Source organism: Astatotilapia calliptera, chromosome 6 (assembly GCF_964374335.1).
Source record: "Astatotilapia calliptera chromosome 6, fAstCal68.1, whole genome shotgun sequence".
NCBI classification, from domain to species: Eukaryota; Metazoa; Chordata; class Actinopteri; order Cichliformes; family Cichlidae; genus Astatotilapia; species Astatotilapia calliptera.
The window spans coordinates 27,102,666-27,119,888 of NC_137427.1; the positions used below are offsets into that span (position 1 = coordinate 27,102,666).

General features: G+C 42.6%; 1 protein-coding gene across 7 annotated transcripts in view; it reads right to left on the minus strand.

Annotated features, from left to right (window-relative positions):
• Positions 1-17,223, minus strand: part of lrba (LPS-responsive vesicle trafficking, beach and anchor containing) — a 176,532-nt gene that overhangs the window by 104,167 nt on the left and 55,142 nt on the right. For 6 of the 7 annotated variants that reach the window (XM_026171361.2, XM_026171365.2, XM_026171362.2 and 3 more), the window contains exons 26-33: positions 16,085-16,218; positions 15,411-15,518; positions 15,126-15,267; positions 14,091-14,430; positions 8,606-8,775; positions 6,742-6,826; positions 6,327-6,460; positions 5,573-5,634 (exon numbers count right to left, since the gene is read on the minus strand). In XM_026171361.2, the coding sequence (XP_026027146.2) occupies positions 5,573-5,634; positions 6,327-6,460; positions 6,742-6,826; positions 8,606-8,775; positions 14,091-14,430; positions 15,126-15,267; positions 15,411-15,518; positions 16,085-16,218 (1,175 nt within the window). The remainder of the gene's footprint in view (positions 1-5,572; positions 5,635-6,326; positions 6,461-6,741; positions 6,827-8,605; positions 8,776-14,090; positions 14,431-15,125; positions 15,268-15,410; positions 15,519-16,084; positions 16,219-17,223) is intronic. The other variant, XM_026171363.2, reaches the window with a different exon arrangement.

The following is a 17,223-nucleotide window of genomic DNA, read 5'->3' on the forward strand; positions in this document are numbered from 1 at the left end:
TAACACAGAGTGAGAAAGCTAAGCCTAAAGCCCCCATACCCCAAACAGACAAATCAAAACATATGTTACAACCACTTGAACTCTGCACGAAAAGTAAATGTAAGGGGAATACATAAATATATACAGAGCATTTTATAAGCCAGTGGTATGTTATTTAAAAACTGACTTTTTCCTCTTTTTTTCTTTTAAACTTATTCTGTAATATGATATGCAGTTCAGCTGGTGGATTTTAATGGTGTGAGGAGAAAAGGAATATTTAAAAACACCATATGCAGCCGTTTCAGGTCCAAATCAAACACATGTTGAAATGAAATCATCACCTCGTCCAAATGTAATTTTTATGACATTTCAGTGCAGTAACGCACAACATTTGTATAAATTTTCCAGAAAACAAAACATTAAAAAAGTTTTTTTCTAACTGACAATTTTGAGCAATCATTACAGGTTTATTCGTAACTACACTGACTGAAAAAGGGTTGTTTTTTATTCCCCAAAATGCTGGCTCCAAGCTGCTCTAACTGCAGCATAATCTAGGAGAAAATGAACAAAATGGCAATTCTTGGGCCTTTTATATGCCCCACTTCTTCTGAGGAAGCTCTGCGGTGTTGCAGGAAATGTTTTGTGGGATAGTACAGTAGCAGTTCACGGCCCATTGCACAAGGACTGCAGGATCAACCGGGACTGGCAATGGCAAACCAAGGACCGAAAAAGACACACATAAACAAAACACTGTTCCCCAAACAAACTTTGTTTCTGCACCACTAATTATTCAGGAAGCTAAATGCACAAAATAAATGGTAAATAAAGCTATAAAAAGAACTTTGTACGCACAAGGCGATTTGTGCGATCTCCAAGTTAAGGATTTGGGAATAACACAAGGTAAAGATTCCCACTTTAAAGCTAAATCATGCCAAATATTTGAACCTCTCCCGTCCCAGATCATAAACGAGGGCGAGTGAATTCCTACTGAAAATGTGCGCGAAGACGACGGGTCGTGATTTTAACAACCGGTTAGCTGAGAGAGGATAGCGAGGGGAAAAACAGAAGCGCATTCCAAGGTCTTATAACAAGGGACCTGACAGGTAAGAAAACACTGCATTAGGAGTGCCTGTCGGGAGGGGAGGGAAATTCATTTATATGAAAGAAAATTATGTTGCGTATAAATAACCGGCCATTCGTGCGACTTGAAGCCCAGTTCACAGTAAAATCCGCCTGGGAGCCAAATTAAAAGCCACTCAATATTTTTAGGAGTCTCCTGTCTGATTTTCTCCTCTCAGCTAGACTTCACTTCCTGTCAGGAAGCCCTCCTTGACCCTAAGCTCCTCCAACACAACGCACCCCGCTGCCCCCTTTGCGGCTGCATAGTTGGCAACGATGGGGAGTCTGCAGGATTAAGTGCCAGTTGGCGTTACTGTGTTTTCTCTAAGCCTCAAAGGTCGGTGAAACTTTCAAAGAATATGCAGCATGATATTGTCCTATGAACTAGAGAGCAATGGCAGGGACAGTGAGCCTCGTGGCACAGCTGTAAAGGGGCACTGGAGCAAAGCGTGGAGCGAGGGCCAGCAGAGAGGGAGGGAAAAAAATAACACTTTGATTTTCACTGATCTTGAACCTTGCGTGCCTCTTTAACAGCACGATGGGGTGCGGGTCTGACTGTGCCGAAAAACGATGGAGAAAGTATTTTTTTGTCCCTTGGTTTCATCACATTCCTCACTTTTCTCTCAGCTCCCCAAGTGGTTCATTCAACACGGCCTGCGTTTGATCCATCGCTTATGGGAGAGAAGAAGAAACAATGTTCACTGACAGAAATAAATGACTATTTGAGCAACTCAAACATGGGACCGGCTTTCACAAGCGTAACTTTTAAAACAAACCTGTTACATAAAATATAAAGTGGACAAAAGTAACCGTCAAGGCTTCAACTTCCCCGTTCCCTCGTTTCTCACATTATGCTATTGATTTTCATGAGCGTACACTCCCGAACTGTTCCCCGACTCCGTGGGTTTAAACTTCTGCGCCCAAGTAGCTCTCCACTTCTAACCTGGAGGTCAGAGGGTCAGAGGTCAGGAGCAGCCAAGTGTTTGGGGAAGTCAATGTCTTTCTCCCTGCAGACTGAAGGAGAGGTGCCCATCTGTTAAACAGGTTAACTTTGGTGAGACGGACTGGGAACATATGATGATGCACAGTCATTGGATTAGCGGGTTAACACCGATGTTATTGAATTACAATTTAAGGATTATCTGCATCAGCAGCCACGACGAAACGCTTTACTTAAATCAGAGATTGACAGGCGTCCGAGAAGTGTCAATCGGGACCAAAGTAGTGGATCAAATAACAAGAGTATAGAGGTGGTGGCTGCTAGCATGGCTAACCATATATATCACAGATATATAGCTTTTGAAAGAATTTTGGATTCAGGAAATGGGACTTACAAAATCTAAAATCCATCATACGGGACATTTTTCAGTGTGTTTTTTCTTTTTCCCCACTGACACTGTTAAAGCTGCTTTTTCAGTGCTTTGTAAATTAGGCCCAGACCTCTGACAGCATAGCAGAGCCACCTGATGACCTCGTTTCAGTATTCAGTTTTCCCCTCTTTCTCCCTCTTCTGCACCCAGTCTTGACCATCATGAAAACGACACTCCACGAGCCCACAGCACACTCACTCTCCCTCCCTCTCTTCTTTCCACTCCATGTACAGGATGCATTTCTGATAAATGGCAGAAGGATGGATGGTCTGACAGAGGTGCCGGACAATAATGGCTGATCTACAGGACACAAATGCAGCTACTGAGAAGATTAATGAGCCCCTGCTCATCGTAGACTGTCCAGTATCCAATGAGATGATTTCTCAAAGCTCTCGACGGATGGCAGCAAGCACAAGGAAAAGCTCTCTCTCTCGTCCCAGTGCATTATTTATTAATCAGATATCTTTGGTAGAAGCGAGTTCAAAAACTGCACCGGGGAAGCGAAACGTTGACTGTGAGTACGACAAAAACGGGAAGACGAAAAAGTGCAAGACCTCGTGCTTAGTGTCTAGTATCAGTTAAGATTCATAGGTAATATATGTGAATTGTACCTATAAAGTTTCTGGATGCAGCTCACAAACAGCTGATAACTTCTGGCTATATTTAGTCACAATTATGATTTTAACTAAAGGCTTCAACATGGAAGTCCACAAGCCAATCGTTTGTGGTACAATGTTATATACATCTTTTATATACAGTTAGTTAAACAAAAACTAAGAGTGTAAAACAAAAAAAAAAAAATCTGACTCACTATTCGACTTTTTATAGGTCAAAAATTAATCTCCCATATCCTCCCAAATACACAATAATGGGAAAGTGTCAGCTGTAAGCCTTTAAAGACAATAAATACTGAATAAATAAGAACACAATTGACAGTCAGCCTTTTTTTTTCCCTATATTGAGTAGTCCTCAGTAGTGGTTAAAGCCAGAGTTTATGATCATTAATCCTCACTTTGTATATTCAGCAGTGTGTGAAGATCAATATTACAGCTGAGAACAAGGGCAGTATGCCACCCCAACAGTTAATGTCTTATCAAAATGGTCCTTTAATTGGGAGCGCTGTTGTACTCGTCTCGAAAAGGGGTACCATCAAACAGCGGTTTACAATCCCCTCCTCAATGCCAAGCTGATGTGGCCGCCAATGCAACTTTCATAGGATCCCTGATTAAAAACTGCTCTGCAGTCCCCAGCCTCCTGACCCTTCACCCTGGCTCCACTCTATCTCAAAGCTTGGGAAATTAATTAAAATTTCACAGAGACGGTATCGCGTCACATCTCTGATGAAGGCATGGGGGTTGAGAGGGGAAAGAAAGAAAGAAAAAAAATCAATCAAAATCATCTCCATCTACTCGCTCCACTGGTTGACTCGAAGGCGGGGGGGGGGGTGTCACAAGATGGCCACAGAGGCACTTCCTGTAAAGACAATTGAGCGCTTCCTGTGCCAGAGGGCCCAACAAACTTTGCTAAATAACGTCATCAATCACGGCACTGGCCCACTCTCCCTGCCCCACAAGGGGAACCAACACACACATAATTATACATTGTAATTTAGCCCAGAGGAAAGTCTGTCCCTCTTTTCCCTTGTGAGAGGCAGTGCATTGGCCCTACCTTTCTAGGCCCCCCTCCTCTTCCCCTTTACACAACAATAAAATTACATTTGCATTAGCTGTAAGAGAATTTGGTTGGATGATTTATTGATGCAATCAACACTATGCTGTCCAATCCCTGGTCCTCCGACTGAAACAGTGTGTGTGTGTGTGTTTTGGAAATTGGGTGGGATAGCTTGGAGCTCAGAGAAAAAGAAGAAATAGCCTGGGCTAGGGACCAAAGAGGGGGAAGCGTGGCATGAGCTGTGCAGTGGAACAATCACCAAGATTCTGCCTTTGATTAGATTAGCATTAAACAACACCCTGACAGATATGACAAATAGGTGCATTAGAGCCTGTCATTCTTCTCTCTTTGGTTTTCTATCTAGCTTTCATTCCCGCTATTCCATCGTCCCTGGACATTACGGGGCTCACATTCCCTCCCTGAGTCCCACTAGCCCCAATTTATGCATGGCCACTGACATCCACACAGATGTGTGATCTGACTGTATTAGCTTTTTTTTTTTTTTTTTTTTGAGAAGAAGTAAAGTGAACTATAGGAACTAAACAAACGTATGGAGGTTAAAGGGTGCAGGAACGAAACGACAGGAGCTATTTCTTTAGGAAATGAAGCTGATAAAAAAAAAAAATACAGGCGAGTGGAGCAGTGAGAGGGGTGTCATTAATCAGATGTGCTTTTGTATTATTGGAAACCTTGTTTTTTTGTGTGCGTGTCGTTTTTTTTTATGAGGTTCTTTAAAAACGATAAAGATGCACACAAACACGGCCTGGGATGAGTTATTATCTGCTGTCCTTGTCACTGGCTGTGCATGTGAGGGCAACTTCTTGTTTATTTATTTCTGATGTACTATGAACATAAGTGTTTTTCAAGCAAAATACACAGACTAAATTCACCCTAAATGTAAAGCTCACCGTGTGCTGCATTTATGGTCTGCACATGGTAAAGCCCTTCAGTAGCTTTCTGTCTCTAAATACTAATCAGCTGTCCTGAAGTGATGTATTGACAACCCCGATCATTGATCTGCCCACGCCTGCTTATGATCCCTAAATTAGTATTCATGAATCCAGCAGCAGCTAAATAAACTTGGCAACAAAACACCCACAAGACAACAGAGAAGAGAGGGATAATCAATGCAAAGCACCATCAAATCTACATTATCCCTCCTCATCAGTTTGGCCCAGGCCACAAGGGCCCCGCTCAGGTCAAAAGGTGATGCGGACAGGTCGCCCACCCTTGACCCTCCAACCAATATTTGCGGCCAAATATACCTTCGCTCTGCCCTCACGAGGGGAAGGGTGAATATGGAAAGGTAGACAAGGTAGGGTGGGGGAGAGATAAGGCTCTGTGAATTTACTGCACTCAAGGTGAGGCTGATAAATCAGCCTGCTGGAAAAGCAGAGCGCAGGCCTGAGGAAAGATAAAGATGCCAGACTTGCCTGGGAACACAGAAGCATGACAAGCTCCACCACTGAGCTGCTGGACTTCATGCACACCAGACCTGGAGAAATATAAAGTAAAGGGAGTCAGACATAATGGCATATGAAACAAGAAAAAGTTTTGTGTTTGATTTTAAACAGCTTTCTGGATTTCTGTGACAGCACACGCTAACCATCAGGGATTACCTAACCTTGTGCCATCTGCAAGGGAGCGGATAGTATTGATGGGCCTAATGAGCCGACATGATGTTACTGTAAACTAATACATATTTGGGCCTTGTATTACAGGCCTGGCGTGGCTAGCATATGTCCCATTGATCCCTAATGGCAAGCCCTGGGCTTTTAGAGGGCAGGGGGCCGCTAGAGTGTCCAGAGTGCGCTTCAGCGGATGTTTCATGTGTCTCCGTGTTTCACAGAGACACATGTAACATCACATTCGTGCAAACACACATGCATGCACATACAGCCCCACCCTATTTTTTCCAGCCCCCCCTTACAGCTATCAATCAACTTTCCATTTTGTTTGGTGGCAGCAGACATCCCAAACACTGCTATTAGTGGCCTGGCCTCTGACCTGGCCCCCTGGAAACCTTCAGCACGGCTACCGGCGCAGCGCGACTCATCACAATATTGGATTAACAATAGCCTGGACATATTGTTGCAATTAAATAAGAATCCCTGCATGGTTGAGGTTTGTGAGATGATCTAAAATGATGATGTGACTTCTAAGAAATTTCCATAATTTTCTACTCACTGGTGCCCTCAATAAGGAGCTCTTGTCCATGGCTGCCCAGCAGAGTGCGAGAGAGGAAAGGGGCAAAGTCCACAAAGATCTCCCTCAGTAGGGGAGCTGCCTTTTCAAGGGCATGCTCCAAACGCTCCGAGATACTAAAAAAAAACAAAACAGACAGCGGACGGAGTAATTTAACAGTAATTGGCCAAAAGGCTAAACAAACTCTTTGAAAACTCACAAAAGATGCTTTTAAAAATACACCGTCAGCAAAAATGTGTTTTTAATATGATGAAAAAAAATATGGAATAAAGACAAAAACAATAATCAGAGCATATGCATAAATAACTGATTGTGTAAGCGCATGTGCATAAACAGCTGATTGTGCATGTGTGTGAGAAAAAGAGAGCGAGAGAAAGAGAGAGAGAAGATGAATCACCTCATATTGGGGGCTGTGTTCTGGGTCACAGGGGAGAGTGGGGGGACAGATGGCAGGCTAGTTCTGGCTGGAACCTGGCCGCCTGCTGCAGGGAGAAACCAAAGAACTCTGTTATTAGTCTGGATGTTGGACAAGAATGGGACACACACACACACACGCGCGCACAGCAATACATTATATGACCAAGGTCGCACCATAAACCTGTGAAGAAACATGCCTCTTATGAAATAATACAGAGGTCTCCATTCAAATGTATAGAATAGGTGGATTTATGGTTGAGTATGTGGGGGTACAAGTATCATTTTATAGTTAGATAGTGGATGATGTACTCTGAGCACAATACATCTCCCATAACAGTGTATAATTCATTGGGTTTGATGAGAAAAATCTTTCTATGTGAAAGGATGACAACACTTTATCTTCTGCTTCAGTTACACTTTAAAGATGAATTATTCGTAGATGGAAACAATATATGTTAGACAAAGGCTTAAATATGAAAGAAGTAACTCCATTCATTGTTATTATTCTATTTTCATGTTTTCTTGTTTCCCCTCATTAAGTCATTACATACCAATTTACCCCTCAGGGCTGCTTTTCTGACCGTTTCATTATACAACTAAAAGGTGCTTTACGACTTCATTCTGGAGACAGAGGCACATGAGGTACAAAGTCCGCGTGTGATTGATCTTGCAGTAAATTCACTTCCCTGTGGCTCATAAATAAGCTAATGCCCAGCTGAATATGGAGGAGGGGGATTCCTCTGGTGTTTCAGTGGGCTTGTTTTTCCAGCCAGGACAGTCTCCGTGCAGGGATAACTCTTCAGGAATGACACAGTGTAATGTGCACTGGAATGTGTGTTTGTGTGTGTGTGTGTGTGTGTAAGGTGTTAAACAGCGCCATGTGGATCTGGTGAGAGTATCCCTCTCAAGCTGAAGTAGCTCCTTCAAACAAAGAGGAGTAAATGAACGTCTCCATTAGTCCTCCCACTGCCCCACTAACACACACACACACACACACACACAGCATATTTACTCAACACTTCTCAGTGCCATCAAGCAGTCTGTGCATACAGCTAAGCTATAATTATTTACTAGCACACACACGCACCCAAAAGTCCTAAAACATAATCCACATACTCATGTCAAACCCTCCTCTCTTAAACACACAGACAAAAAAAAACCATTACACTTTTACACAGAAAGGGGACAAAAACTGCTGATTTATGTCACTTATGAATCAACTAAGATAGGTATGACTTTAATATATTGTTTTATTCAGTCACCATTCACCTTATTCCTTCTCCTACTGGAATTATTGTAATACTGGGATGTCCCAGTAGCCTGTTAGTTAAGACAAATGCCAAATAACTAATGTCTACGTTTGATTCCCCCCACTTGAATGGTCCCTTGATACATGAAACCCACCCTTTCCAAATGCACTCTATTGCATCTCTGTTACAGTTATGCATGTTCCAGTGTGATTAGTACAGTTTGTTTTCGGTTGTTTCTGCGTAATCCTGATGACTAACCCATTACATTTTTGTGTAGACTCACATCATTTTCTGTGTAATTGCACGATGGGCCGGCAGAGCACCGCCCTAAAATTGTCTCAAATGTTTTTATTTTTTTCACATTCGATACTGCTTTAGCTTTTTAAATAATTGAATCAGTGTTACTCATGCTGTCCTCCAGCCTGAAGAAACTGGATTACACTGTGCAAACACCATTATTCCATCAGACATACAGAGAAGCACGATCTCTAAATAAATATTGACTTTCTCCTCAGCACACTCATCCACCCTGTGACTTAGTTGCCCTCGCTGCTCTGCCAATACTGCAGTCCGGTTTTGTGTTTGTGTGCTTACAGGCTGCAGAGTCTGCAGAGGTGCTCTGGGAGGCGTCGCTAGAAGATACCACAGAGACGCTATCGATAGGTGTCCCACCAGACACGGAGCCGGAGGCGGTTGCCAGGACGGGGGTGGAAGTGCCTGGAGATGGCATCACTCCTGCTTTCTTTGGTGCAACGATGACGCTTCTGTAGAGAGAAGAAAAAGCGCTTATTATCAAGACTCATAGATCAACTGGAAGAAAAAGCTGATGCTGCCAATTCACAGAACCCTTCATAAGATTTTTGCACACAGCATGACTAGAACAACACCACAACCTTCACTGACACAGAGTAGAGGAGTAATTATGAGCAATTTAAATAAGCAGAATAGTAGCCCACTGAATCTTACCATAAAACAGGACACCTGATGTAATGTCTCCATTTAAAAAACTGTTTTATTTGGACATTTCTACTTTTAATTAAATACATTTTTCTTTAGTCAACAATACTACTTTGAGAAAACTTGAAGAAACTACAGTTTGGCTACACTGAAATCAAGCTTCATCTAAAACATCCTTAAGTGTGCCGAAGTGCTTTCTATCTAACGTTCACCCTCTGATGAATGCACTGGGGTTAAGTATGTGAATACTACTGAATAGTTTTGCAGACTCTAACAGCCAGGAATCAAACCATCGACCCTCCAATTAGCAGATGATCTCTACCCCCTAAGCCATAGCCACCCGTTTTATTAGATGTCATCTTCTGCTTTATCACATAACACCAGCTGCATGTTATCTGATATTAATGCAACTTCTACTATGATGCCTGATATTTAGTCTACCAAAGCAGTACATTTATAATAATATACTTCTATAATATCTCAGTTATTCTAGAAAACCTTCTAAAAAAAAAAATACAAATAAGTGATCTTTTTTTTTTTTTTTGCTCAAATTCAGGTTATTTCAAGGAAAGAAAAAAACATTTTGAAATGAAAAATGTCCTGATAGACTTGGCTCTTACATTGGCTTTGCCTTAAATAAGGTTTGCGTCCACACTTGATTTTAAAAATGACAACTTTAAGTTGTTTGTTCTAAAAGTGTAAAACAATCAATGTATCCTTAGACACAAATCCTGACATTAATAAAAAACAACTGCCAAGCATCACAAAAAACACCTCACTGACAGCTAGATTAAATATGTACATTGAGTTTCTCTGTAACAATGATGCTGCCTGTTGAGAGGTCCCTCCTGTGGAGTAACAGGAAATGTTTCTCATAGTGATGTGGTACGAGTAAGTGGAGTTCAATTCTCATCCGGCGAACAGCAGATGCGAGGAGAGCAGCATGTAGATAAGCTGTCAGTTTAGACCAGGGCTCTGACAGACCAGCGGCCATATCAAAGAGAGCCTGGCCCTGCTTATCAGTGCTGACATAGGAGAAGCAGGGTCTAATCCCTGGCTACTGCTCCCCTCTCAGAAACACGACCCAATGCAGGTTTTAACAAGACATGCAAGAATACGTCAAATTTGAATATGCAATAAAAAGAAGAGGCCCAAACACAAGAGCTTGCAAACATTCCTGCACGTCCCCAGTTTCAGAGTGTGTATGTGCATTCTTTCCTGCACACACACACCCACGAGGATAGTTGGCTCTCTGTACTGCAGACAGATACCTGGCTGCTGTGTCAAAGCATGCGCTCAGCTGATTTAAGGCAGCTGATCAGATCTATTGTTACTAAAAGTTACTGTAGCTGTTAAATCTTAACAGCTTTGAGGGAAAATAATAATAATAACTGTGTCAGGAATGCTCGACAGATGGAAGGTCCACTCAAGGTCCACGTGTTGCATAAAACCCGAAGTAGTGACAGAAGAGAATGAAATCAGTATTGATAGGCAAGAAGAGTGGAGATAAAAGTATCTGGTCATTTTTTTTCTGTTCAGATAGTGAGTGGACTGGACGGTGGTATCAAGAAGCAAGGGTGGCGCTGACATGAAGCACCCTGGGTGTCAAAAGCAGCAGAGACAGAAGGAGAGACACCCCTGCTGAGTGAAGGCTGAAAGTGTGTGTGGATGTTTTCAGAAATATTTTAATGCACACACATGAGTGTCCAAATAAATGCTCGAGTGCACGAGTGTGAAGAAGTCTGCCAGTGAGCATGTCTGCATATGTGTTTGGCCTTCCATCTGTTCCTCAGCAAAGGCTCAGTGAATTATTCAGCAGGTCATTAGCCACACTTATCATGAGTGGGCCGCCCCAGTCGATTAATCAGCCGTCAGCGGCCCCACTCAACCCGCAAACAGGAGCCCAGGGCAGAAAGTGTGTGTGTGTGTGTGTGGCTGAATTATTTAGAAGGTCTAACCTACTATGGCTAAGTGCAGCTATGACTCCAGTAAACTCTGCTATTTCAGGTAAAACAAGTGTGAGACCGAATAACAAATTGTCTCAAGTTGCATGTACATAAAAATACTCTTCTCTGGAGACTTTACCTCAGACTGACACGATGGAGAGAAGAGTGCACCCCAGCAAAGCTTTGATCATAGCTTTCACTATGTAACAACAACACTGACCGTACGCACACAAACACATTTGTACACATCTTCACCCTATGGAGCTGCGGCTGGCGGGAGTCGGTACCTTGATGTTATCTGTGATCTGTAAGTGTGAACAACATCAACTAAAGTGCCCACAAAAACAACTGCCTCATTAAACCAATGGAAGACACTGGTTTAAAAGGGGGTAAACCGTTCTTTGTTAATTATCCAAAACAGAGTGAAAGACACATGTTTACACACAGTAACCAAGGAAGCATAAAAAGCTGTTATTAGCCGTAATAGGACCGCCGCTCACAAAGCCCATATCTTAACATCTTCAAGTAATCCTGGGTTTAAAGACAGAAGACCCGGGGAACTCCCTTGTCCTTTGTTTATATTATCAACTGAGTTTCTCTTGTGTTACTTGATGTTAAATAATCTATTAAAAATGGAGATGATCGAGAGCAACCATCTAAAACTACGGTATTAAATAGGAGCAAAAGAGCTCAGTCTTTATGTTTGTCAAACAAATATTAAAATAAAACATTAACAAATCTCAGTTGTGGTAACCAGACTGCATATTAGACCTCGCTTTATCAATTTCAAGGTGTTATATACTTGCAGTTTTCATTGGTGGCTCAATTCTTTAGTAAATGATATATGAAAAATCTTTTCCCAGTTTAATTTCTACTGTCTTGTAATCACAACAATATTTGACAATTTTGTTAAAGCAATGTACTAAAAACAATGGCAGATATTTATCATTATGTCCTGATTCGGATATAATATGGATCTTTGCAATTAACACTAGCACATAAATGTGTGATTTTTATTATACCAGCTAAAGTGGGTTCAAGCTTCCTCAAGGTACATCACTGCAGGTGAACTCCAATGCAAAGCGACAACGTCTTTATTAACTGACTTTTCTAAAAAGGTAGGCCTTGACTGAGAGCTGCGCTCATGTCTGACACGCTTACCGCCAGCAGTACATTAACAACATTTAATCATCAACAAAACTCATCTGTACATCAGCTCTCACATGCATGCAAAGCCTGCTGCCAGGAATGCAAACAACCGCACCATGTATATCCCACTGTCTAACACTCACATATTCTGCCGAACCATGAAGTCTAAATCACAGACTCGTACAATGACACTGTTTAGTTCTGGTTAGTATCAGCAAATATTTGCAGACTGGCTGTCATAACAGGGGCATGGCTGAGAAATGCATGGGAGAAATCCAGCACGTCTCCACTAGTAAATAAATCTGCAGGGATACTTCACCCTCTGACCCGCCTCCAGTTTTTATCTGGGAGATCCCGGCTTTTTTCATACATTGGTCTCATAAATCCAACCCTCTGGGCAAGCAGAAAGTTGCCATGTTTTGGCAGGAGATGTCAGTGCAGAATGTCAGCTCTGGCTTGTACTCGTGTCCCTGGAAGACTTAGTGGTTAGCGGGAGATGCCGAGCAGTGATAAAGTCATTGCAACAGATAATAAACACCATTGGAACATATCTACATGTGTCGAGAGGTAATTGGTAAGGGTTGAGAGACAGCGGGGTGATAAAAAGCAGTAAACCGAGAATAAATATAGGCTTAAAACCAGAGGATGACATGAATGGGAGGGGTAGTTTTGACTCGGAGGCATCAAAATAACTTGGCACACTGACAGACAGTAGTGTGTGCAGGACACACTAAAAGCTGAAGTGACTGATCAATCAATAAAGCCAAACATTTGGTGGTATCCACTTTTTTAAAATTCTCTTCAGTCCCAATTAATTGTTATTGTTAATAATAATAATACTATCTAATATATAATCATACAATATAGACCAAAGAGTTCATTGATTTTTTTTCTGCTTAAAGAATAATTCTGGTGATTGAATATTGTGTGAATAATATGAATAAGATGCTGGTTTTCAGTTTAAAATAATATAAAAGTCTGGACTTGTTAACCTCCACCTGGATTTGATATTAATTTTTTTGTGCAGATGTGCAAGTGATTAATAAAAAGGTAACTGGGGTAAAGTCTACTGTCAGCGTGCCCTGCATGCAGAGGCTCCCATAACCAGCAAGTGAGCTGTTAGTCTACGTTCTCCAGCTCTCCTGACGTCCTCTCTTCCTACTGAGTGTGCTCAGCGGACAGGAGCCAGTCTAATCCCCCTGATATGAGGAGCGCCCTGAGACCTGACAAAGCATTCCTCAGATAAAGACACGCGATCACAGAGATGCCGTGGAATTCCCACAGTTGGGGGGCAGGCAGACTGACTGAGTGTGAGCGTGTTTGTGAGTGACAAAGAGAAAAATGTAGAAATGTTTTCTTTGGTGCGTGAGAACTTTTGACTTGACACGCTTCCCCGTGACGGCTTCCTTCTCCCACTTCTCCCATCTCTGTGCCTCTCCCTCTTTACCCTCCCCACCCCCGCCAAAATCGACCCGTTTGTAAAAGTCTATGTGCGAAACAGCGCTCCAAATGCAAACCAGACCAGTAACCATCCTCCCTCACCTGAGCCCGTCTGTGACTTCAGTACCCTGCTCTGCTTTTGAAGCCTTACTCCTGACTGTTCACCCCATACCGCTGGAGATAACGCAAATTATACACATTTTTTTTTTTTACTTTAAGAAAGGAGGGAACCCCTGATAACTGTTAAACAGGGACAGACAAAAGCTTTCCTCAAAGCTTTTTCTCCGTCTTAAAACAGTTCTTTGAAAGGAGGAAGTCTGCATGAGGTGAGGACCTTAGTAAAGAGAGAAGTCGTCACCAACAAAGACTCCTAGTCCAAAGGGGCTTTTGTTACTAAATGCTTTTCAAGATCCTCTAAAGCCCCCTCTAAGGAAATAAAACAAAGATGCATTCAAGGTTTAACTTTCAAAGGTCTCCCGCAGTCATGTTGGGAGTAAAATCCTGTGGAACTGTCAAATGCAAACGTTGAGACTATAAACACCATATGTGCTTTTTAAGTGTATGTCAATCCATGTTCACACCCTCACCTATCAAAAGAGCGGAACTGTGGCGATGGTTCTCTGGCCGCATCGCTCACACTTCCCAGGAACGCTGGCGGCAACAGGCTTGGATCCACCACGATATCATCAGTTGGAGCGCTCACCAGGCTGCGCAGAATGTCCTTCACATTTTTACCCTTTGAGTCAGCAGACATAGCAGGTCTGACCTCAGACGACAGCGTGGACAAGGCCTCTGAAATGGCATCGGGAGCGTGAGTTCCACCGGAGGATGACAGATCTGCGTCGCTTGCGGCAGTTGAGGTGTGGTCATCTCCGATGCCGGAATCATAGCGGCGCAGAGAGAAGCCGTTCTCTCCTTCTGTGCTACCTGAAACAGCAACACTATCTGTGAGGACATAAATAATAACAAATAAGAGTATCCAATTCCATCAGGGAAACCTGATTTACATATTTTTCTTCTGGACTGTCGTCTAGATTTGACCCGTTACTGAGATATTGGCTGCACAGCAGAAATGTCTCTTTTCTTAAAATTGACTGAGTTACATGGCACTTGTCTAATAATGCTTAATGTATCAAAAACAGAGGGCGGGGACAGAGGAATTATCATGGAACTATTTTTTTCTTTGTGGCATACACCCTGCTCAGGAGGTAGAGCACGTCATCTACAAATCAGAAGGTTGGTGATTCAATCCCTGCTTGGGCAAGATACTGAACTTCAGGTTCCTCCTGATGAATCAGTGTGAATGTGTGTGAGATTAGGTGATTTATTTACATGGCAAGTTACAATCACAATCAGGAGAAACGCACACCAAAACAATCTGCAGGTCAAATAAAAATACACAAACTTTAACAATTTTTCTTAAGATGATTAGCAGCTGTTTGTTTGTTTGTTTTTTTTATAGTCGAACACTATGCAGTACATGAACCCACTTATTAAAAAAAAAAAAAAAGGAAAAAGTCAGGATTCATAGATCCTTTTCAAGTTGTTGAAAACAACAACTTGCTTCATTCTGATGCACATAAATGCGTCAGATGATTTTTTTTCTTGAAGGTTCTGTATACCTGTACTCCTTGCAGACTGGGAGCGTTGAGGGTGTTTCTTGTCATTGTGGGGCTCCAGGATGTCACGGTACTTGGACACCATGAGGACTGAGATGAAGTAGACGACGGCAAGAGCCAGAAACTGAGCCTGCTTACCGTCCTCCTGAAACAAACAACACACTAAACAATCTGTACGTGCGTCCTCTTTGAAAAGCACCAGAGGTTAGAGGAGGCTAGAAAAGGTGATTTCATACACGTTATGAGTGCTGTGTACAGGCATGCGAACGTGTCTGCTGGACAACTCACAATGTCTCTGAAGACGACAGCCCTGAGGCGGTTTATGTCCATGTCCTGAAGCAGCCGGTCTAAATCTCTCACTGGAGACATGCCACCTGTCACAGCATCAACAGGACTCTGCATGCACGCATTAAAAATCAAGCAATTATCATGTGAAATGTATTATTATCTGCAAGGGAAGTGTAAACCGCACGTGCACGTTTACACCGTTCTGGGTGTTTATTAATCCTTCAAGGAGCAGGGTAAGGTTTAACAGCTTAGGGAAGCTATCCCTCCTGAGACCGTGTCCTTAACATAATGGCTTTTCTATAGAGCCACTGCATTATAAATGAGGTTTAACACCCGGTTCAGGGAAGAACAACATGACTTTTACTGGAAGTCACTGTATCAAATCAAAGGGGCAATGACAAAGGGCTTAGTCTAGTGTAACAAATAGCAACCTGTGTGGTAACATAATAAGATATGAGCTAATGCAATAACACTTGTGAACAGGACAAAGGGCAAAGCGCCTTCTGGTTGCCTACTGAGGACAGGAGAAGGACAAAAATGTGCGTTATACAAAAGATAATCAGCACAAATGTGGGAACCGGTCACTGAAAAGTATGATGTTATTTTGCGTTTGATGGTAGAGGAATTTAAAACAGCAGAAAATGTAAGTTAAGGTGATCATTTCAAGTACTTGCCTGCGCAGATGCAGACTTGGCTGTTCCAAGCAAAGTGCCTTGCATGGCTGTGTAGCTGCGGGCTGAGCTGTCTGCGCCGTTCTTAAACTGGGCTTGCTGACACTCCAGACAGTTTCTCACTGCAATAGCACACACTAGGGAGGGACGGAGAAAGAGATCTTATGTGACATCATACAAATAAAATCATTGTCGGGGGGATGTGAACACAAAATTTTAAGTCTTTGTATTTACAAGCCTCCGAACACAACAAAAGAGCGCGTAAAACTGAGCCGCGAGCGGAGCGAGCAGAGACAAAAACAGCAGAGAAAAAGCGGGGCCGTGACAAGGTCAGTGCTCTGGCCAACTCTGGCAGCATCGTTCACTCTTCCCTGCTCCACCTCTCCTCCCAAGGTCATAGTGCAAGGGTGTGCTCTTGAATCACATCCACTGTGTGCAGCTCCCATAACAAATGACACTGCCGGGTGTGCACATGCTGAGTAGGCAGCGCGATACACCCTTCAACGGACAAAAAAAAGACGAAAAAAAAGGAAAGAAAACCTCGTTGTCCGACAACTTTAGGTGGGTTGAGAACTGGCACACTTAACATTTGTAATTTAATGTATTGCTCCTCTTTGGACCCCTCCCAACCCCCACTGCTCAGAGCGTGACAACTGACAAATGTTAACTCTGAGGCATTTAGATTACGAAGGAGGGAATTATTCCGTCTGGAAATGGGCTCGCTTTTTCCATTAGGACCACTCTTTCATACGACCATTTATAAAAGGAAGAAAAAAAGAGAGGAGAGGGAGGGGCGGAGACGCTAAAACCTTGTTACAGTTTTCCAAAATCAGATTAGGTGCCAGCAATGGGGAGCGCATACCTCATCAAATATTCATTTCATAGCGGCTGCTTTCTAAAACTGAACCTGTGCTATGGTGGCATCGTTTTCCTGGAAAACACACACAGCAGCAGCAGCGACATCAGAGGGAACAAGCGTTTTTAGATAACAAGTCGGCCTCTTGACAGCCGTTTTGTTTGTGGGCTGGACTGTGTTTAAAAGCAGAAACAGATACCTGAATGTGCAGCATTAAATATCCAAAGAAAATTCAATAATTTTTTTATAGCTTAAGTACAAAGTATACTGTACTACTTTCATTTTT